Source organism: Dromaius novaehollandiae, chromosome 3 (assembly GCF_036370855.1).
Source record: "Dromaius novaehollandiae isolate bDroNov1 chromosome 3, bDroNov1.hap1, whole genome shotgun sequence".
In the NCBI taxonomy this organism is placed as follows: Eukaryota; Metazoa; Chordata; class Aves; order Casuariiformes; family Dromaiidae; genus Dromaius; species Dromaius novaehollandiae.
Window position 1 is genome coordinate 28,383,175 of NC_088100.1, and position 23,176 is coordinate 28,406,350.

A 23,176-nucleotide genomic window follows, 5' to 3' on the forward strand; every position below is an offset into this window, starting at 1 on the left:
ACTTATCCCAATTAAAACATTCTTAATCCTTCCTTCCTTCCTTCCTTTTTTGTTGTTTTTTGTCTTGAGTTGTTTTTCTCATGTTTCACAAAGGCTTAGGGTGAAGCAGTAAACTGCTTCAAGCCATATCATGTGGCCCACTGTCACTGAAGGGGAAGATCCTTTTCATAGCTTTTATGGTCCTAACTTTTCCTGTGGTCTCACTTGGTGGCAATAAGCAGATTCAGTTTATTAAACTGGCAACAAATAAACCAAGCAAAACTAGTGAATTGTTTTCCTGGGGTAAATGATTTGAATCTGTTCAGGGGCAAGTTGGATGAGCGCTAAGGCTGGAGCAGAAAGAGCCAGGACTGTGCAGCTGTGAGGAGGCAGGAGCAGGGAAGCGGCACCTCGTGTCTTGCTGTTGGGTTGCTTTGGGCAACTGAGAATTCAGAATTGCTCACTAGGTGCTTGCGAACATGTCCCTTTCATGACACCCTCTGCAGAATTTTGCTGATCTTTTTTATCTTTTGAGCAGGAGAGTATTTTATCTGACAAGCGTTTTCAAGTTCTGTCAAAAGTTAAGCAGCCTGTTTATCTTTTAGGATTCTAATCAAGATTTCAAAGCTGTACTTAATTCTGTCTAATTAATGATTACAGGAATGTATTTGTGCAGGTGCCACTTTAGATAGGAAATTATTAAATGTGCAAATTGTAGTGTAAGAAGTAAGCTTTTCCTGGTTGGATGAGCCAAGAAGAAATGGGGTACGTGTTTCAAGGTGTTTACAGAGGTACATGCCATTCTGTAACTGAAAACTTGAGTCTGAATTTAAGTATTGATTGTTTTATCACATAAAATACCACATTAATTTTGCTACTCTTAAAATTTTTATGTGAGATAACTTTCATTGTGTTGTGCCTTCAGTCAGATTTACCTTTTACATCTTTTTATGTAAAAATGGATAAATCCTTATTACCTATGCACTTTTCTTTTAATGTTCCAGTCTCTAGGGAAATAAGTTTTATTTTTCAATGCTTAATAACCACTAGTATATTCTGGAATCTTCTATCAGCTTTAATAGGAGCTAAGGACATCCTTGTTTCCTTTCTCTCTCCATTAGCTGAAAATATGAAGACGGGATTCAGTGTTGGGTGGGCTGTGGAAGGGTACTGGAGCATACTGAGATGGTTTGTGTAACCTGTAGGATACCTGAGGCTGTAGGAAATAAATTATTTAACTGCTTTATTACTTTTACTTATTTGACCTTTATTGTATTTTCAGTAACCCTGTCCACAGACTTATCCATGTTCTTAGTCATGGCCCATTAACTGCTTTTTCTGGAGGTTTCACCAGGATAACTTTTACCCAAGGAAATCTAAAGTCACTGTGACTTTGCATCTGCAAAAATGTTGAGATGGTCGAATTACTAATAAAGAAGGATCTGGACAGCTTGTAAAGTTTGGAATTGGACTGTGATTAGCTTATGTTAATTTTAAAGGATAAGAAATTTTAAAATTAAGTGTAATACTGACTAAGATGGTTTTATTGATTAAAATTAGCTAACTGACTTTCGACAAACAAATAAGCAAGCAATGTTGCCTTTCCCCTCTTCTCTCTCAACCTGCAAGCCTAACCCTAAATCAGTCACTGGACTGTGTTTTGATGGCTTTTTGTAGAAATAGTGTTGGCTCAGTGTTTGACTTTTTTTTTTTTCTTTTTTTCTTTCGGGATGCCATAGCAGAAATGGTACAGTGGTAACCGTGATGTCTGTACAATACACTGTGCTGTTGTTATTCAAAGGCACTTTCACCAAGTGACTAGAAAGACCTGGTAGACTGGGCCCTCTTGAGCAAGCTGTATCTCAGTTTAGAAATCATGAAACTATGCTAAATTTGGGGGGGGGAAAGGATGTCACTATTCTGGAATTAAAATTTTCGTGTATACTAGCTGAAAAGCAAGCTTGAAGTTGGTGGTGATTAAGATTCATACCTATCTATAGAAGAAATACATCATCCAGAAGTAGTAGAGTGGTTTTGTTAGCATGTGTGACATTGTGTGGATTTCTAGGATGTATCTTGTGAAAAGTGGGAATCTTTCCTTGCAAAGGCTAAAAAAAAGGTGATTGTTAATCAAATTATTTTATAGCAAGCATTTTCTTGCATCATTTCCAGAAACATATGCTGGTGGTTTTGATTTTGGAGAGCATGTCCAGTTTATGTAGAGCTGTGTCACGCTATTTGTTATATTTTGGTGATATCTGTCTCTGTCTAAGCTTTTGGGAAGGTATTCTGTGCCATTCTGTCCTTAGTGTTTAATCCCTTCCAGTTGGGGACCTTTTTCATAATACATTATCAAGAACTTATTGTGTAAATATTTAAGACTGTTGCGTATAGTTAAGGTATTAGATCTAACCACTAGATTATCAACATGCATGTTTTATTTTTTCCAGTGGGTGATTTGTTTATGATTTTATCAATGATTTTATTCTTATTTTTCACTTATGACTTTTTTTTTTTTCAGAGTATAGAACCTGAGCTTAATCAGGAGTTAGAGCAGAACACTGATTTCAAATTTTGATCTTCATTCTTCTCTGTTGAACAAAGCCCCAAAATGATTCATTGGTTGGTTTAAAAAAAAATCATTAAAATATGCTAATTTTAAATGCAACTTTTGTGTTATATTTGGTGCTAACCAAAAATCCACATTAGGAAATGTAACATCGCTCCTGTTGTTTTCAAGCAAGAAATTTTGGCTAAAATACTTGAAATTTAAAAAGTTAAATTAGAGCATTGCTCCTTAACGTACCTCTTTTCAAAACTGTGAGAGCACTAACATTGGAGAACAGTAAATATCCCACTGTTCCCCCCCTGCCAATTTTCATGAACATGCGTCATCTTTTAAAGTTTGGCTTTAAAAATCAGCTGAAGCTAACCTTTTTGTTTAAAATCTGATAAAAGCGTTTTTAACTCCCTACTTATTAATTGCCATTGAATCACTATGTTTTGTTTTAATGTGTGCAGTAAGTATAGGAGCAGGGATCATTATGTCTTTTTTTTTTTTTTAAAGAACGTGTTTTGTACTTCTTTAGTTTTTAAAAATAGTATGTTTTTATATCTGCACTACTACTTCAGAAGAAATGTTATTTTACATTATTGCCCACTGATTTTTTTTTTCTGGTTTATGCTTAATTTTTAGTGATCACTTGCTAAATAGGTAGTCATTTTGTTTTTCTTGTCAACTAAAATGATGATAAAAATCAAGTAATCTTTTATCTCATGAACTCCCTCAGTTTTTTCCCCCCCGCTTTATTCTGAAGTATTCCTGCAGTTTTTAAGCACAACCTCTTAATTACAGATCAGTGAAGACCTGAAAAATGAATGGGCAAACGATCTGTGTGCATCAACCCCTGGCCTCACTATGACTAAAGTAAAAGAACAAATGTTCTATAAGGTAAGTACAGAATTTCAGATTTGTGTTCATTCCCTTACCTTAAAACTGGGAGTACTGATTTTAAGTTATTTAGTACCGTTATTAGCAGATGATTAAAATATCTGAATTAACTGAGACTAGTGAGAGTTCCTGTTTTTTCATGGCAGTATGAGGGTGAAAGAGGGGCTGATGAGGATGAAGGGGTCTTTAAACTATCGTTAATGTTTTCTGCCCTCTTCTTCCAACCCATCTCTTGCCACAGAAAAAGGTCCTAATTGTTAATGCTTCCTAGACAGATCACCTGGCTGACAGGCTGTTTAGGACGGAGTCAAACATCAGTTGCTGAAACTAAGTTTGCTCCGATTGAACTACTCTTCAGTTCTTTCTGCAAGAAAGCAAGGAGAGAGGGAACAAGCATCTAACTTAATCCACCAGTTCTTCTCTAAGGGCAGGTAGTTGGGTTCTAGATCCATTTCCAAGGACTGTTGTGTGTGTTTTACATGAATCAAATATTTCAAGATACCTGAAACAGAAGGCCAGCAGAAGTCCATTTTCAAATACCAAATCGTTGATGCAAGATTACATAATCAGGCTAATAGTCATAGATACAAATTGTGAAGTACCTTATTTTGTCAATTTATGTTGCTTTCTGTAAGCAATATTTTTCCCACCAAAATAATGGTTAGCTCTTTCAAAGTCATTGTTTGCTTTCAGAAGTTTTGCTTTTTGCCTAGAACTTTGTTAAAAGATACAAAATGACTTTAAAGGTCTCAGCTTGAATTTTAGGATTGTAAGCATTGTTAATGCACTTTTTTGCTAATCTGTAGTGGTGCCCTCCCCCCCCTTTCAGGTTGGACTTTCAGATGCTGTGGAGCTATTTAGAGCCAGAAGAGTGTTTATCAAGGATGGCTTTGCATATGTGCCACTTAAGGACATTGATGCAATTGTTCTGAATAACTATAGAACAAAGTTATCTAAAGCATTGGCGGTAAGTCTGGTAAAATCTAATTTTACAGCTTTTGTTGCATACTTTAATGACAATATTGTGCAGTAGCTTTTTGGAGATACAAATCTATGGGCTTCTATTTGCAGAATACCGGAAACTCTATCAGGAAAAAATATTCGTTATGAAAACAAGCTGATAGTGACTTAATTTTAAAATTCTGTAGCAGAAAATTCTTTACATATTGTATGATAAATTCCATTTAAAATTACTTCCTATGAAAAGAATAACATAACTCATTACAGAAAATATTAGCCTAATACACAGAATTGTTTTCGTACCAGTCTGTTTTCCTACATTTTTTGCAGCAATTGTTGGCTGAAAGAAGAAGTAAAATAGTGTGATTGGTGGGTTTTTTCTTTTCTTAGTGAGACCTGAAGTAAGGAAGTGTGGTACTTGGTCACAGTATGTCAAGTGAAAATGAGTCTTCGTTGTATGAATGCTGAGGTACCAAATCTGGTGAGGGCATCTATGGTAAATGCTGTGTGCGAATGTTCTGTTAGTAATTTCCAGTGATTGACTTAGGAAGATTCTAATATTGTAAAAGCAGCAATTCTTAAGTTTTAAAAGGCCCTGATCATATATAATGCCCAAAATGTGAGTCCATAGAGAAAGAAATATGTATATCTTTGTATTTGCATGTTTCTATAGAATACATTTTATTTTTTTTAAATAAAGCATAAATATACACACACAAGTGTTACTAAGTGAACATTAAGCTTGCAGCAAGTTACTTTCAGTCAATGCATAATGTTCTTAAAAGCTTAAAGAATAATGTCTCTAGTTTCAGTTATACTATAGAGTCCTACTGGAAATGTTCACATAATAGTACTATTTTCACTGCACATTAAACAATTCTGCAGACTCAGGTTATATTTGAAATTACAAAATTAGCATGCCAGTAGCTTATTAATTTGTTAAAGGAATGCTTTTTAAAAAACAAACAAACAAACAAACTTGTAGCTGTTCATTTACTAAACACTCCTGTTCAACCTTGATATCAATCTAACTTAGCAATATAAGATTTTTAAAACATTCATCAAATTTTCAGTGTAAGAAATAAGAGAAATTATTAGTGATTCCTGTCCTATTCCAAAGCTCTGGACTGAAGTTGTAGGTTTTCTGTTACTGATTTTGTTTGTGAAACCATATTGAATAAGCTGTTCCAGCTAATTGACCTGCACAGTGCACTGCTGAAGAGATGCTAGGATATTATTAAGCTGTGTCTTGGAGAAGTGAAGAGCAAAAATCCAACATGTTTTCCAAAAGTCAATCTACTATTATTCTATTATACTAAACAGAGGCATAACTGGAATGTGGTGTTTGGTAGCTGAATAATATATTTTTGATGGATCAATTATAGTCACTAATGAGTATTACTATTTTGGATTTTTTGACTGTTGCTTTGATGTGAACGTGCATTTATTTTGCATATATAAATAGAAATTATTTTTCAGCAACTTCATATACTTTGTGCAAAGCTATGGTTTGAAAAAATTTCAGTGAAAATACAAGAATAATCTTTTCTTGAAAAATGTGTGCATATGGGATTTTAAAAAAAATATAAATATGACAGTGCTTGCTGTTCCACAACATACAAATTGAGAAGATGATCTTCACTAGAGCTCCTTCTTGTTCAGCCTTATCTGGAGTGCACTCGCATTTCAACAGTAGTTACGACACAGTGATACACTTCAGTATTGTTCATGAAAGGTAATTCCTGAGATATTATTTGGTCTAGGCTTAGGTTCTGCAAGTACACCTGCTTGTTTGGTAATGCTTTCGTGGCACAAGGATGTTTGTATCTGCTGCAAAAAAGAAATCAATCAAGAGAAACAGGTGCTGAATTTCAGGCACTGTGATAGTACAGAGGTCTTCATGACAACGTACAGAGTGCGTGGTGGCTCAACTTGGCCAAAAAGTACTAGACACTTAAACAGTGTCACTGATTTGCCATTTAATTTGTCTCTTAATGAATGTATATGGTAAGTCTGCAGTAAAGTTAGGCATGCTTTTGGGAGTATATTTTCCTATTTTTGCAGCATCTGACTGTTTTACACTTTCTGTTCTCAGTACTTTCTAACAGACAATTAATTTTCATTGTGTTAGCATTCAAGAATTGCAGGTCTTAATGTTGTGATAATCCAAATTAGGCTTTAATGCTATATCTAAATAAAAGGTTTGTATCTTCCATGTGGTAGTTCGATCATCAGTTTTGGCTTTGACAGTCTGTTACATGCTTCTAAAGGACAAAATATCCTGAATATAGTTGGTGAAAGACAGTTGGTCTTTCCTTCAGACACAAAGTTTTGAGGCATCTTTCTGTGCTTGCTGTGCAATCCACTGTTTGCATCAATGGTTCAGTATTCAGATGTTAAGAAGCAGAAAGCTTCCCAAGTGCTGGTTGTTTATGAATGATGTTATTGACTACTTGTACTGTGATGCATGTTTTGCCTCTCTGAGGTTCTGCGATGCTACTCTAGGCAGTCATGTACACACCTGTTTGGAAGGAGTTATCCCTACACAAAATTGATTTGGTGATGAAGGCCTGTCCTGCCTTCTGCAGGGGGCTCTGAAGCTGTTCAGCTTTATGGGGCAGGCTTGTGCTGATGCTACTTTTTATAGGGCTCCAAAGCAGTGAGTGGTTTAGGCAGTGGCCCAGGCTTATGCTGCTGCCTAACTACGTATTACAGAATGAGAGAGAGAATGAATTTGTGTTGATCCGGTAGTTTGAGAGAATAGTATATAGTTCATAGTGCTTACTTTTTAAAATGTTTTATATTGACACTGGCACAAATTCATTTTGATCAAATAGCTTACCTGTCACTAAATGAAACAGTTGTGTGTTCTGTTTCATCCTTTAAAAATAAAACAAGCTTGACATCTCTAGTATGAATTTATTCCTTGCACCCAATAATTGGGGAATGTAATACTATCAAGCTGCCTTGGCAATTGCAAATGCAACTGAAGAAGTTAATTTTATGTGCAGAATCAATACTGCAAGGACCTTTTTTCCATATTGTCCAGTCATTTGATAGTAAATAATTTTCTGTGTGCCATTAATGATGACTAAACTGTAGAAAACAAATATTTTCTGCAGTTCACCTAAGTTGTAATATTAGCTTTAGAATTGTTTTATAACTTAGAGCAAACATTCAAATTGCATTATATTTTACTCATGGGGTTTTGCTGAGTTTACACTAATATGCAAACATCTCTATAGTATTGCTATGTAGTAGTTTGGTTATTTCAGTAATAGTAACACAGAGAACTTAAGTTGCAAATATCATTACCAATATTGGATCTTTCTTCCTGAGGATAGTTGCTTTAATTTTTGTTTCTTGAAGTCAGAAGATTCTCCACTGCGCATTTGGATTAATATTGCAGATCCAGAACTGCAGATCAATATCAGAGCTGTGTTAAACTGCATATTGCACAAAGAAGGATTGCCTCAAGAAAAATCTGAAGCAGAACAAAAAGGGGAAGGGGGCAGAAGAGGCTGCGGGATCATTGGTTGGGACTTATGCTTAAAATAATTGAGAAATTGACTTAATGTTTAGCAGTTCTCTAACTTGTATGGACCAGCATTTGTAGCGAACAACAGTTTGCCTCCAGAATCACCAGCTTATATGATTAATTGTTTGTCTCTACAGCCATTTCAATGTCTCCCACCTGCTGAAAGTGTTTTAGTTCTCAAATGTGAGCTTCCATGTAATGTGTCATTCCCAGAATTAACATCGTCTGTGAAGATGCATGGAGGTTTTTTGAACTACTTTTCTCGTAGTAGCATTTAGTACTTAGTATCTGGTATAGATATTCTTCCTGTGTGATTTAACAGAATGCTTTATATAGAGATTAAGGTTTTAGATTGATCATGTAAAAATGATAGTTTTCATTATTAAAAGAACATAGTAGTCTTTACTAAACCTGTTAGTTTTGTTTTTGATTTCTGCAATTGTAGATATGCTAGCATTGAATGCTAGAGGAAAGGAGATTGAGTGCAATGGTCTCCAGCAAACATAGTGATGGTAGCTTCCTTATATTATAGTTTCCTCCTCTGAAACAGTTTTTTGATAAATTCCAGAGATGGGCATGATAGTCTGTGTAAAACTTGATTATGATTGGGATGCCCTCATTCATGTCAGATGTTTATATAAACCAGATTGAATCATTAATTGTTATTCTTATCGTAATGAGCATTACAATTTAGAGAAGTTTGGTCTTAAAATTGTAGTGCTCATTAAGCATTACATTTTTAGGCTATAAGCAAATGCTTGAGAATGTATGTATTCCTGTGTAACATTGGTGCTTTTATTGTGGGATTGAAGAGTTTGCTTTTCAAAGACTTAATTATCTTTTGTAGCATAACCTAGCTTTGAATTCATAGTCTGGTAGTTTTTCAGTAGAGCTATTGTATTTGTTTTTTAAATCGCTGCCCCAAATCTTGAAGCTATCAATTAAAGTAGTAACTTAGCTGGTTTTTGTATTAACTTCCCTGAAGAAAAAAAAAAAAAGAAAAAAATATCTGCAAATGAAACTAGTTAAAATTAACTGAAAATAACAGAGGAAGTGTCTGATACTGTAAGAAATCAAAATTCTAATTTTAATTTCTATAATCTTGATGGCACTTGTTTATTCTTCTTGATTTGGTAAGAATACACTTTTTAAACCTTGCAATACAACTGTGATAATCTGATCAAATATACACAAATCATATTACTGGATTTTGAGGGCTTGGCACAAAAGGAAGATTTCACTCATCTATTTTAATTTTCATATCTTTTTGGTTTATTTCTTCCCCTATTTGATATGTAATCTTCAAAAATTTTAGGAATATTCATCAAATAAGTTTTATTTTAGTTTTACTAATGTTTGTAATGATTTGTCTATTAAAATTAAATATTAGTAAAATATGCTGTTTGGGTTGAATTTATGCTATATGTTCCAAGAACCCATTAATTTCAGAAAGGTGTCAGTGTACGTAGCACCATCTGCACCACACTTTCTTCCTAGAACACCTACATTTTCAATCAGTGAAGTTGAAGGCTTTATATAGTGGCATTAATGGTGAGAAAGTATGATTAATGAGGGTCTTGTCACTTGAAATTCATATCAGGTATTGTGTTCCCAGTGTTAACTTAAAGTAATTCACCGTAACATAAATGGATGATTTTTATAATATGCACATACAAGGTTAGTAAGGTAATAACTTTGGCACTGCAGTGTAAAACATGATTACAATGACTTTGTTCTCTGAATCTCTCACATGGAAGTTTGCTGTGAGTTTTGCAGAGCAGCACCTGGTTTCCATTGCTAAGTGTTATCTTGCTGTAAGGTCATTGTCTAGGGTACAGTTCTATCAAATAAAATGATACTATTTTGAGTGGGAGAAACAAAATCAAGGGAGTTGATTTTGTGTATGTGTCAGAAAACTCCATTCTCATTGGACTTATTCTTTGTGGATTAACTTTTTGCAGTGGCTTCTTAATTGTACCATTATTGATTATCTCCAGAAATCCATCATACAGCATCTTATTTCTTCTACTAATCAAAGTACATGTGTTTCTTTTAGCAACTGCCTAGATTGCTAGCATAAAGTAATTTTGATTAATATTAGGAGGCTAGATGAAATTAGACTTCACACGGTAGTATTTTTGTCTTTCCATTTCTTCTGTCCGCTACTTGAATCTTTTATTAATTCTAGAATTTTGATAAGTACTAAATGCGCCTTTGCAGTCTAAACGATTGCTTCACTCTTGGCGTGGTCCTATTTTGATTGATTCATATGGAAATACTGTTGTCTTCAAATTAACTTTGTTAGTTTTAACATCATGAAGCACCTAAGGAAGATGCACAGGAGTTAAATTGTGTAGGCTTGCTTAGCTTTTGAGATTTTGCCCAAATTTCAGAATAAATATATTGAAATAAAATATATTAGCAGGAACTATAACTTATTTTTTATCTTCCTTTTGTGATAGATGACCTGGAAGTGCCTCAATTAATGTAGTACCTGTTTAATGTCACATGACAACAATTTATTAGCACACTGGTGACTGTAATTGTGAGAATGATGTACGGTAGTCGGTAGGAAGGAATGTATGGCATATGAGGCTAGTAAGAATGTTTCAGGATGTGTTTCAGGATGACTGTGTGTTAGGGATTTGAGTTTTCTTCTGATTGTTTTCTTATGGCCTTCCGTGACCCGTAGACAGCTGCTAAGTGAAAACTGTACTGTCTGTGTGGAGTCAGGCTACACCAGAGTTTGACAGATTACCTTGTCAACTGTGTCTCGGCTTTTCTTGGTGAAAAAAAACCAATCGACTTTCCAGAAGGGAGCTGGTGAGTGATCTAGCCTGTGTGTGCTGCATGCCACCAACCCAGCGGGACCCTGGAGTGGCACAGGGAGCCAGCTACACTGTCTGCGAAGTCGAAGTCGTACCTAGCACCTTCCTTTGACTTCCAGTGGTTCACTGAGGAATGAGACTGAGCTGGGAGGGCATTTGTTTCCTGGAGAGACTTGATTTGTCTGTAATGTAATGCCAGCTGAATCCCTTCTACAGCAACGGGGTTTGAATTTCCACCAGTCTCTATATTATTACAGGCTCATTACTGAGATCTGAATTTCAAATGCTTTCAGTTTTGCCTAGAGGGTGGGGGTTTTTTTTCCTCCTCCGCCCAGGAGCCACAGTTTAGCTATCACTGTGACTTGCAGCAAATCATAAACTTCCCTGGAAGCAAGTATATTGAATCTTTACCTACAACTTTGCAGAATTAATTTTTGCAGCTAATTCTGACTAATAAATCTTAGACATGCTTTGTCTAAGCCAGTACTTTTGGCTGATGTAGTTGATAGGCTGCTTTTAGAGCAGAACAGTTATTCACTGGGATTAATAAATGGAGTTATTGAAAAGCAACGTTGTTGCCTGACTAAAACAACATTTCAGCAGACATAGTAAAATCCTGACTTTAATTACTTATAACATCCCTGAAACGTGCCACTCTTTTGTCTTAACTTTGAAATAGTTTGTCATAAACTTTTGCTTTCCAAGTATTTATGCTAATTTTGCCACTCCTGTAGAACATACATAATACTCTTATTATTTCTTGCCTTTTTGTGTAGTTGCTCATTTTACAAAATGAGACAAATTGAAATTTCTTGTATTTGAAGGCTCCATGGAGCCGTATTTACCCTTGCCCAGTTCTTAAAATTCGAGTTTTTCCTGCTCCAGCTCATCATCCTTTCTGGTCGGCTAATCTCAATACTAGTTTCATTTTCTGTTGATAGAAATGTTCTTTCTGTATTTCTTCATTATGCTTTAGAGTACCTGCCTTGAATTTGCTCTTTAAAGTGATTTCTCTCCCCCCCTTGCTTTGCTCCATGCTGAAAGCTATTTCAGAAGTAGGGGGAGGAGGATCTTTTTGGAAACTTTGTGCTGTAATCCTCAGAGCTCCATTATCACAGAAGAAAACACAAATAGTAAAGGAATGTATGTGCCTCCATTCATCACTGTGATTTTTCATTATCTCCATTGTCTGTAACCCTTGGATCCTTAGGTAGATGTTAAATTCTGGGTTGCATTTTGCACACCTTTTTGTAAATCTATTCTTCCAGAATCAAAAATGTTGCACATTCTTTATAAAGAATAAGTATTGTAATAGCATGTCAAATACAGATGCTTGGGTATGTAGGACGTGCTGTTGTGAGCAGTTGCTAATCTGCATATTTATGCTAGAGAGGAAGTGGATGTCTTTATAGCTCTTGTAAATGAAGAGAGAGATTATTTGCGAAAGTAATTTGTGCTGGTAATAGAAAAGTAGGGTACATTTTATAGGGGCAGTATACTTGAGCAGAATTTCACAATAAAGAGTCAAAGCTTGCTTCTTTGTTTTAAAATATTCATAAAGCTATATACAAAATTAAACCAGAGTCTCTGCCCTAAGAACATTTGTTTCAAACAATAGAGTTCGAGAGAGCTGTATAAAAGCTCCCACCTGTGTCTTACTGGCAGTCTGTACATGCTGTCACTGAAATCATGGGAATGCTGTCTTCCTGAAATATTAGAAACATGATTTAATTAGACTTCAAATATAAAGTTAGGATGGTGAAACTTGGCTGTAGCAGTGTTGGGCCTCCTGGGCTATTCTGTCTGGCCTGTTGCGTTTCCAGCTTTGCAAATTGAGAATGGCTCCTCAGGTGTGATTGAATGCTTCCTACATCAGCTTTCTCCAGGATCTGCCTTGTCCAGTGGGGCACAAGGAAGGAAAGCATGAGTTAAAGCAGTGTCTGACTGCAATAGTAACACGACCAGAAAGTATCTGGCAGTAACTCAGTCTTTTTATGGTAATCTGTCCTGTGTTGCAGTCCATTGGTTCTAGCACTTTAGGGAAACCTCACTACTTACTGAAGAGTTAACAGGGCAAAAAGCTGTCTCCTTGGTGTACCAGGCATTAGGAAGCCTAACCTGTTATGCTGCCTTCAGGGCACACTGGTTCTCATTCTTTTGCAATTCCAGCTTATGAAGAAGCAGATACTTAGTCAAATGACTACTTGTCTCCATGAAGGCATCAGCTGCCTCTGCCTTGCCTATGCTCTGCTGCTAGGCTCGTAGTTTGTCATAACTTTCTTCCCCACTAGTGGCCAGCAACATACCTGCCTGAGGAGAGTACTATTACTTTATTGCTGAATATCTGGAGTGCAGAGATATATTTTAAAGTTGGGTATTCAGTGTTTTCCACTCAGCTGAGTTTTAGCTGTTACCTTGTTAAGTTTCTCTTGGGTACCTGCCAAAGAGATTTTGAAGGTTTTTTGTTAGACCTCCTGCTGGATTATCTCAGGTTATTTTACAGTTCATTGTAGAACAATGCCAAGGTGCCACCTCTAATCTTTTTTGCTGAATTCCCAAATTAAGGACCTACAGGGAAATACTGATCCACTGTTGTGAGTCTCTTCTGTCTAGGGAGCATATTTTCTAGTTGCTTTTCCATTCCTTATTGCAGAGTTTAGCATTGCATTTTCATGAGAAACATACTATATTATATCTACATTTCCAATTATCTCATGATCTGTTCACTTCAGCCTGAAGGAAGGGATGAATCAAAATTTTGGTGTGTAAATGTTACTGAGTTGGCTTTACTCAAAATAGGCCTCTGTGTTGCACTTCTGTAGGCCTGCCCTATTCTATCAGTGTTTCACGCCTGGCTATGATTGCAACCACTGCAGCTCTGAATAGGTGAGTGTAGTTTCATGTAGAGTGCTTCAATGTTGCCATGAACTGAAACTGCTTTGTCTGAAATGGCTTACTCTCCTCTTACAGTATGTAAGGGGCGGGGGGGAAACGGGCTAATAGCAGTAATCTCCACGCTAGTAGGCATTGCTATATTGCCTTACCTGGGCTGTTTTTCATTATTTCTGAGATCTTCTGTTACTGTGACTTTCCAGATGTTGAATTTTACTTTTAATATCTGACAGTTCCACTGAGGATGGGGCCTTAATTATATGAGAGTGGGATAGGGGAGTTTTTTTTCACAGACTCCTTATGGGTTATGTTGATTTGGTAGTGTGTATACATATATGTATGTGTCTATATGTATCTCAAACTTTTCTGTTCACATTTAGAATTTAGTGCTTTTTGTCATCATGATGCTGTCTGGGTACAAGTAAACTGTCTGGTAAACTACATAAGCATTGTTCAAATCCCAAAGACTTGCCTCTGATGGTATGACCATCTTGCTGACCTCCCACTGAACTTGCTCCATTTGATCAACATCTTTCTTGTAGTGGAAGCACCAAAACTTGATATAGTATTCTAGATGTTGTCTAACGAGTGCCAAGTAAAGGGCCCTTTCCTTGATCTACTGACTGTGCTTCTGTTGAGCATACTGTCTACCAGGATCTCGAGGTCTTTTTCAGCAGAGCTGTTTCCCAGTCAGTCTGTACCAGTGCAGGGATTTGTTCTGTTGCAGGTACAGAACTTTGCATTTGTCCTTGATGAATTTCATAATTTCTTAGCCTACTCCTCTAATGCATTTGGGAACCCTGCTCCTGACTTCATCCTCAACCCGATGTTTGCAAACTCCATGAAGGTGCATTTTTGTCTCCTCTAGGCTATTGGTAAAGATACTGAACAGGACAAATCTTAGGATAGATAGACCCTTAGGGATCTAAGCCCTCTTGTAACTGGTCTCTATGTAGAATACAAAGCGTTAACCACTAACTACCACTGCGTGATTGGACTCATTATCAAAAGTTTTCTATGTTTGTCAGGATTCAAAATAGAAAATGTAAAACATGGAGATCATAAAAACTATGGAAAATGTGGAAATTGTAAAACATTTTAAAGTAATACTGTCAGGTTTTAAGTTGACTTTAAATTTATTTTTCTAAATGGTGTGTCTCAAGTTTTTGTTCAGCTTTATAAAGTGAGTTCTGTGCAAGCTTAATTTTCTGTGTTGGTTTGAATTCAAGGAATCTCTTACTTTTAGAAGAGGAAATATAAAAATACACACTAAAAACTGAACCTCATGTATCGACCTTCTCTCCAGGTCCCTTCAGTAGCTCCACAACCTATCTCCAGCAGTCTGATCAAGCATTTTGCCTGGTGAGTGTGGAGTTTGGAGCGACTTCATCAGTTTCCTATTTTCCAAGCTGGCTGTGGCTATAGGCTGTGCTGGCAGTGTTAGCTCTGCTTAGCACAGAGTTAATGGGGTGAGGTGCAGGAGGAGGTTCTGGCTCGTTACTGCACCTAGACTTGCTTACACTCAAATTGCTCGTGGCTTGTATTTGTCTTACGCTTCCTGCCTGGTGTGTGATGCTTACAATGTGCATGTCCAGATTTTGGGCTGAGAGGTTAAAGCTGCACCTTCTGGCCTTGGCCATCAGAGGGCACTGCAGGAGTGCTGAAAGAGCTAAAGTGAACATTTGTGCAAGAAGTGTAGCCTTTCTGTATGGCAGTGGCCTTTGTTTAGGGTGGAGATGAAGACATGCGATTGAATTCTTAATTCTGAAGAAAAATGTGTTGTGTTTGGTCCAGTACAGAATGACTGAAGCAATTTTGAGTCAGTTTAAGTAAATGGCTTTGAGTTTATTCTTTCTGTATACACCAAATGCACATAAACATTTCAATTAAATGCCATTAATTTTTAGTTGTGTGATTAATTTTCCTATATCTGTCAGTATATGTAAAAGTTAAGAAATGTTCAACATTCAGAAATTCTGAAGATGCTTTAGCAGCAGCCTCATGAGTCTTCTTGCCTGAGCCATTCACAGTTGTTGCCTAGCTTTTATCTATTTGTGATGTGTAACTTGTTCTGTTTTCTCATCCTGTCTAGCAGATATTACCTTATGCATTTGAAGTTTTCAGTGTCTGAGGTGCGGGTAACACTGTTTTTGCCCAGCTGATGTTATGACTACTTACATTAATGTTCTAGTCATGAGATTCATTCCATAAGGTTTAGGGTTAACTAAATATGACCCTAAATGAGCAATTCTGTTTTTCTCTCATTTGTTTTCTAGGCTGCTTAGCTTTGTTTTTTATCAGCAATATCTGTTCTTGTTTGTTCTCCTTAGTGGCTTGGTTAATTTTGTTCATAGTGTCACTGATTTTTACTAAATGGGTATTTCTTGTTCCTTTTTTTAATCCTCTACATTATAAGTCTTACCTTTGTAAGATCAGCAAGCCTTTCTCAGATCAGTTTTTTCAACTGATAGTGATCCTATCCAAATGACATTCTTTTTTTATGCATAAAATGGGAAATTGTTATTAACTAGCTACTTGACCATTTTGGAAACTTTGGCCTTTTTTTCCTTGGCTTTTGGGATTTCTTAGATTGTTACTTGGGCATTTTCGTTCAGCATCCTTATAAGGCTTTTATAGAGTTCTATAATCTGAGATATTTTGTGATGCAAAATCATTACCACTGGTGTATCATCATCAGTGGATGATGACAGTCATTCTGTGTTACAGCTTTCTTCTCGGCCTTGACACTGGTGTATTCTTCACACCTAACCTAAAACTAGCTAGGATTATAACCAATTTTCTTCAAATGGTTGATGATTTCTTTGTGCATGTACTTTGTTTTCCTATGAATATAGCTTATTGGTTCTCTGCAGGTACCATTTAATCAGTTGGATGTTGAGAGATGTACTGCATTTGTTGTTGTATGAAAGCTCAGACTTTTGATGCTCTGGAGTCCCAGTAATACTGTTCCCAATCTCAGATTTTTACTCTGTCAGCACAGCTAAGAAATTGCATATCAGGTTTCCTGTAGAGATGTAAGACTGCTGCAGATTTTAGCTATTATCACAAGGTTGTGCCTAAAATTTTCAAGGAGAGTGTTTAACATTTATACTTCCAGTTCTGAGCTGTTCCTTCTTCCCCCGCGCGCCCCCCCCACCCCCCCACCTGAACTCCATGGTCCCCTATCTTGACTTGTGATGAGGGGGATGGGAAGGGGCCTTTCGGGCATAGTTAGTTAAAACTGCAGAGCTTTTGCAATGTTGTATTGAACTGTTCTGTCAATGGGGAGGGTTATTAGAGCTTGGGATGGTTTCTCTATTCTCATTGACAAGATTCTCATTGAAATGGACAAAAATAATGTTCTTTATCTGCATCTCTCAAGACTAGATGTTCTCTAGAGATGCTTTACTATCTCACATTAATTCTGGTTGTGATATTTTGATGGAGCAGGTATTCTTAATGCCTAGTGCAAATCCATGCATGTTTTTTCCAAACCAGCGGCTGGGAAGTTTCCATAGATCCTTCTCCTGCCTGCTGATCAGCTATCTGTTTCATGGCTGAAGTCTGGAGAGAGGCCTTTTACAATCTTATCTTTTAATGTGGAACAGAGCAAACTTGTCAAGAAGCTCAACAGTCGTGAGTCAGTTCAAGTCAGGAATTTGGCCATGCCGGTGGCAGCAGACTTCCATTAAGTCTTGTCACTTGTACACTTTCCAGTTGATACCTTTTTCATTTCTACTAACCTCAAGTGTCCTTAATATCCTAAATGACTTCATTTCTTTGTTCAAAAACAGTTCACTGTTAAAGCTAGTCTATTAATATATTTCTATATTTAATATGGATGCCTATTGACATTCAACCATATGGTTCAATATTCAATATGATTGCATACTGATATGATCATTGTTCATTGCTCTGATACCTGGACACATGCACAAGAATTTTGCAGGTTGTTGTGCAAACACTGTTTGTGTTTGAATGGTGAAGTTCTGTATACATCATTCCTAAACAGGATTTACCTCACTAAAGAGCAAGATGAATGGTGAGACAGTTTAGACTTCTGCTAGTTTACTCTGCCTTTTTAAGTTACATCCAGTCTTGAGTACTTGCTTCAAAAAAGTGAGGATTTACCCAGTCTTCTTGATATCAACTAGATCATTTAAAAATCTTTGAAAAATCTAGGGAAGACAAAACACAAAGAGACTATCTCAAACTAAACTTTTAAGTCCCTGTTTTTTTGACAGAAATTTAAATCTCTTTTAAGCATAATAGGCTAATTTAAAATTCCATTTTTTTAAGTGTACTTATGAAGTGTTCTGATTGACTGTTAGGACTCTATATTAAAAAAAAATTGAGCTGGATATTTATTGAAAGCAGATATGAGAATTCTTTGAATCTTGTTTCTGAGCATTTGCTAATATATGAAAATTAAACAGGCTATTTTAAACATCTTTGATATTTTAATTAAAAATAACCCTGAGGTGTTTTGCCTAATCACTTGCTAGTTTTTTGAAATACAACATCTGAGTTACCAAACTGTGCTGTATGAAGAATACCTTCTTTCTTATTTTGAATAAGCGCTCTTAGTACCGCTTCACACCCTTAGTTCTTGTCTTGGAAGATAAAGTAAACAATTCCGCCTTACTCACTTGTACATGATATTCCTATTTAATACTTGTTTCCAAATACACAACCATGAATGTGAAATAAGGATTTTTTTAAACTATGCACATGAGTAGAAGAATTCTGTAATATCTCCTCAATATATGGGATAATAATTTTTATTGCTGCATGAGTGAAACTATGCTGTTTTTCTATAACTATAAGGGTGTTTTAAAGGAGGATTCGAAGGTGTATTTATGCAGCATTTTTATTTGCTGAGGCAAAAAAGCTCTTTAAGGTGGAGGAAAAAAAAAGGAAAGAGAAAAAAGTGACAGATAACTTGGAGGTAGCTGCAGTGTGTAGGTAAACTGATAACTGTCTCTGCTTATGTTATCTTCCTTTTTGTACTTTGTACTATTGTGATATGCTGTGTATGTGCCGCAGTTTCTGAATTACCTTTTAAAATTTGAATGAACCTACATTCTATTGACCAGAAATTTAACTTCTATTTTTTGTACTTTGTCTTCTTTAGACTTGACTGATTAGTTTGTATAACTTTATCTTGTCACTAGTCCAGGTGAATAGCAGTTGCTGTTGTAGTGTTGCTGTTTATGACCCACTCACATGTTCTGCACAGAGCATGTGACTTGCACCAAACAAAGTTTCTGCCCCTCTGGTCCAGCTGTGACTGGCTCCATGGACCTGGGGAACAGGAGACTCCAGCTGATCAAGGGATCCAAGGCCTGGCTGGTGGCCTGGTTTCCATGCATAGTGTCGTTCCCCTTTGGGCTTAGCTTTTTGCAGCGTTGGATGTTGTGGATGTGTCCCCTTCTTCCACCCCAGGCTATTATTTTTCACTATTTATTGTTTCGTACTTAAATGCTTGGCATAAGCTGTCACTGGCCTGGTTGGTCATGCTAATCTCTTTGACTTTCTTTTATCTAAATCCCACTTGCTATTATTACCTGGGTTGCTATCATCTTCTGGGTTTGATTCAAATGTGTTGTAAGGGTATAAAGCTGTTAAGAGTTCATCCATGCTTCCTTGTTTTTGTCCTGCACGTACCCAAACCATTAGAGCAGGGCAATTGTAGTCCAAAGCTTTTGGGCAAGCCTTCCCCTTAACAATTTTCTGTGCTTTCCTTGTTTTCCCAGTGTGTATTTGGATCATCTAATGATTTAGAGCTGGGCGTATGTAGTCAAGGTCTCATTCTCTGGGTGATACTTCCAGGCAAGCTTCAAGCCTTGGCAATATACAACTGTTTTCATCTGTCACTGGTTAAATGTGTTAGGTGCATAAAGTTTGAAATAAAAAAAATTGAGAAGTTACTGTTTTGTTTTCTGTGCCCTTCCATTTTGACTTATTGAGTTGACCTTAAAGAGCAGAGATAATCTTTTAGACAAATAATTTCCCATTAATCCTTGCTTCCTAAAACAATGTTGTATATGGCATGTGGGATGACTGTGATTGCTTTGGCATTTTATCAGACCTGTTTTCCATTTTCTCCTACTCTTTTTCAATTGCTTCCTGCACATGTTTGAAAATGGTTTTATCTCTCAAACTCAGTAACCTTATTGTCCTTGTCCCAGATAATTTTTCTCCTGCTTGAGTATTTTGTATGGTTAAGTCATGTGCAAAATTGAGGGTGGAGGTTTTCACGTGACTCAACCATTGAAGAAAATGTTATAAAAGGTGAAATTTAAAGTTTAAGAGCAATGCAGTTTTGATTATTGTGAGTACAATAGGGAGTGTGTTTAGGAATTGTCATCAGTGTATTACAAATTTTTTATACATATATATATATATCTATGTATATATAGATATATTTGACAGGTCTTTGGAAAAAATCACTCAACACCCCAAATCACAATTTAGCAAAGTTCACTTGAGAGCTTTTCTGATGTTGTAGTAGTATACTAAACCTGCTTTTTAATACTTGTTCTAAAAAGAAAGGTGATGTCTAGTTCTGATGATGCTTCATTGTGGGAGCTGATGGATTTAGAGCTTTTTCTGACCTTTAAAAGAGACTACTGCCAGCTAAATCTTATAGATGCATGATTTTAAGAAAGGAAAGAGCTTTAGTAGGGTGACTTCTTCCTTGAAGTGGTTATTTATTATTGCTATGATGATGATCTATTTTGAAAAGGACTGATTTCATATTTGAATCTAGTCACTTCCAACTTTTATTTGCATATAGGCATTATATGGGATACCACAGTTTACAATTGGCTTTGCTAAACTATCTAGAAAGTAGCTCTTTATATCCTCCGAGTAAGTAGTCGTTGTCTTTAAAGATTTTTTTTTTTCCCCCCTCATGAGAGCCTACTGCAGTTGTATATATATGGGAAGTGTTCTTCCTCTAATCTGACATAAACAGTTAGTGTTTCTGAATTTTCTTAAAAGCCTCTTTTCCTTCTTCCTCTCTTCTTAGATTTGCCTGCCTTGTGATCTTCCATCTGCCTGAGCTCCTGAGTTGCGAGCAGCTTAGATCCTTCAGGACTTTGCAATTACTCTGCTGCCCTGGTGAAGCAGATTTGATGCTAGCTGGAGTTTCTGGCTGATGTAAACACTTGAGATAGTAACTACAGCCTTTATTCCTCTGCCTCAAGGGTGGGGGACTGCTGTAACTCAGGCAGAACCAAATTTCTACTGTCTGTTGCCATCGAACACTTGGCCAACACCCCTGTTTTTATGGTTCCCAGTATCACAACCTGCAGTTCAAAGAATGCTAGACTAATACAAAGGATATGGAGTCATAGGTTTTGGCTTACGGTATGTTGACTTTGTTTTTGAAAGTGGATGCTGGTGCTGTTCTTTAACTAATGTTTGTGGAGTAGGTTCTTTATAAAAACATGGTCTATTTGGCATCCCCCTCATTTGAGAACATTACTGTAAATTAGTTTCTCTTCTGAAGCGCAATGGTAATTCCTCACTGTACTTGCTTTTGACCTTCTTAACCCATGTTGGTTGAGAATTGACTTCCTCTAAGAGGCTGTATTTGTTATTGTTCTGAGGGAGAATGGAAACTGAAGATCCAATGTTGTGATGATATTAAATTTGTCATCTGCTTTTCGTAGTACTCATTTTAGGAAAGGGTTGAATTGCTTTCATACTCTAGTTAAGAAGGAATGGATTGCCAGCTTGTATATAAAATTTTCTTGAGGGAGATCATTTTTTGGTAGTTCTCTGTACAATTGCACCTCTTTCCTGAAGGCTCTTTGGCTTTCGGGTTCAGGGTGCTTTCTGTTAAATGTATATATGAATCTACTGGGAGGTTTAGCAAGAAGAGTGTGTGTGATAGATGAGGATTTCATGTTGGAAACCTGAAATAGCTGATGTCCAGCCTTGTCCTTCTCTAAATCCTTACCTAGACAAAACTGAGGACTGGATAAAAAAGTAACTGGAAGAGGTGTGCTTCTAATAGATTGTGTCTGTAAAGCATGAGAAATATTTCAATATTGTTACGGGACATAATTTCTTTTTTTTTTAAAAAAAAACCCAAAAGTCCATGAAATCTGGTTCTCTCCTCTGCCCTGCAAAAAACAAATCAGGTTTATACAGAGGTATGGAAGTGTGACAGAAAAGAAACATTAGCGAATAAGTCTTGGATTTGCTTCAACACTGTATCTTGGCTTTTATAAATTCATACTTGTACTTTTAAGCTACTTTCCTCAGCTAAATTGTAACATTATTTAGGAATTTGCTGGTTTAAATCTGGCAGCACGGATGGTCATGGTAGACTGAAACATCTGTTAATTATTTACAGGCCTATTACAAAATTAATTGGTAGTCTTATTTCATCTTAAGAAGACATCATTGTCTCCCTTTTTTGTGTTCTCAATATAAAAGATGATGACATGGAAAGTAGACATAGATTTTCCTTAGTAATAATGGGGGAGAGGAGAACAGAAGAAGTGGAGGAAAAAATTAGCACAAGACAAAAAGATGCTAAAAATATATTTCTGTAATTATATACACATATGCGGTACTGATAAAACTAGTGAGAATTTTCAGTTCGTAGAATTTATTATTCCATCTCTCTTCTATGCCAGATATCTTCAAGAAACACAGCTTCTTGGCAGGATACAAATTTTTATTCATTAGTATGCTCCATGCTTTACATACAATACTGCTGCATGCAGGACTAGTTTGAACAGGTCAGGTCCCTTAATTCAAGAGAAATGCACTTTAGTTAAGGGATCAGGGAGAAGTTGCTGTCCACAACTGCTTTTCTAACGTTCAGCTCTTGCTGTACCCGTGCTCAAAGATCCATAGATCTTTGCTGAACTGGTTGGTGAAGCAGTCTCAATGTGTTCTATGCTCCAGGAGCTATAAGCGAGGGTTTGTATCAGTTTGGATTCAGCTTGCCCAAGGCTTTCTTCCTATTATTTTTGCTCTTTTACCTCATCTATAAACATTCATCTTTCTCTTAATAATTTCTCTCTTAATAATGTGATCATTATTAATGCTAACATAAATAATGTGACTTCTCTTTTTCTGTTGTTACTGGTTAACATTGGGGGGGAAAACGCGTCTAAACTGCCATATATGGGAAATATGTTTGTGTAAGGCTATAGGGTTAACAGCCCTTCAGCATAAGAGACTAGGACAAAGACAGAAGTAATAATTTGAACACACAAACCCTGGAAAACAGGAGATAATGGAGAAGATGCCTGACAGTTTTGGTCTTTGTTCATTGATTGATGGGCTCATGAAGGAATAGCTCAAAGCCGTGAGGAGAAACAAGATCATCATGGGTCTCATGGGCAAGAGCAGACTTATGAGATATATAAGGGGGCTTTGTGGACTTGTAAAAGTTATTATGGAATGGCTAGAGGAAGAGGCAGAGAAAGGGATGGATCAAAGCTAGGGAGGAACAAGCATGGAAAAAGCAAGAGGGAGGGGACTGGTCACAAAAAGCTGCTG

The 23,176-nt window shown here is 36.5% G+C and overlaps 1 protein-coding gene across 1 annotated transcript in view; it reads left to right on the top strand.

The window, feature by feature from the left end:
* PRIM2 (DNA primase subunit 2) overlaps window positions 1–23,176 on the top strand; it is a 110,972-nt gene that overhangs the window by 17,505 nt on the left and 70,291 nt on the right. Inside the window, exons 5-6 of the mRNA XM_026122535.2 lie at window positions 3,335–3,430; window positions 4,260–4,397. Of these exons, the coding sequence (XP_025978320.1) occupies window positions 3,335–3,430; window positions 4,260–4,397 (234 nt within the window). The remainder of the gene's footprint in view (window positions 1–3,334; window positions 3,431–4,259; window positions 4,398–23,176) is intronic.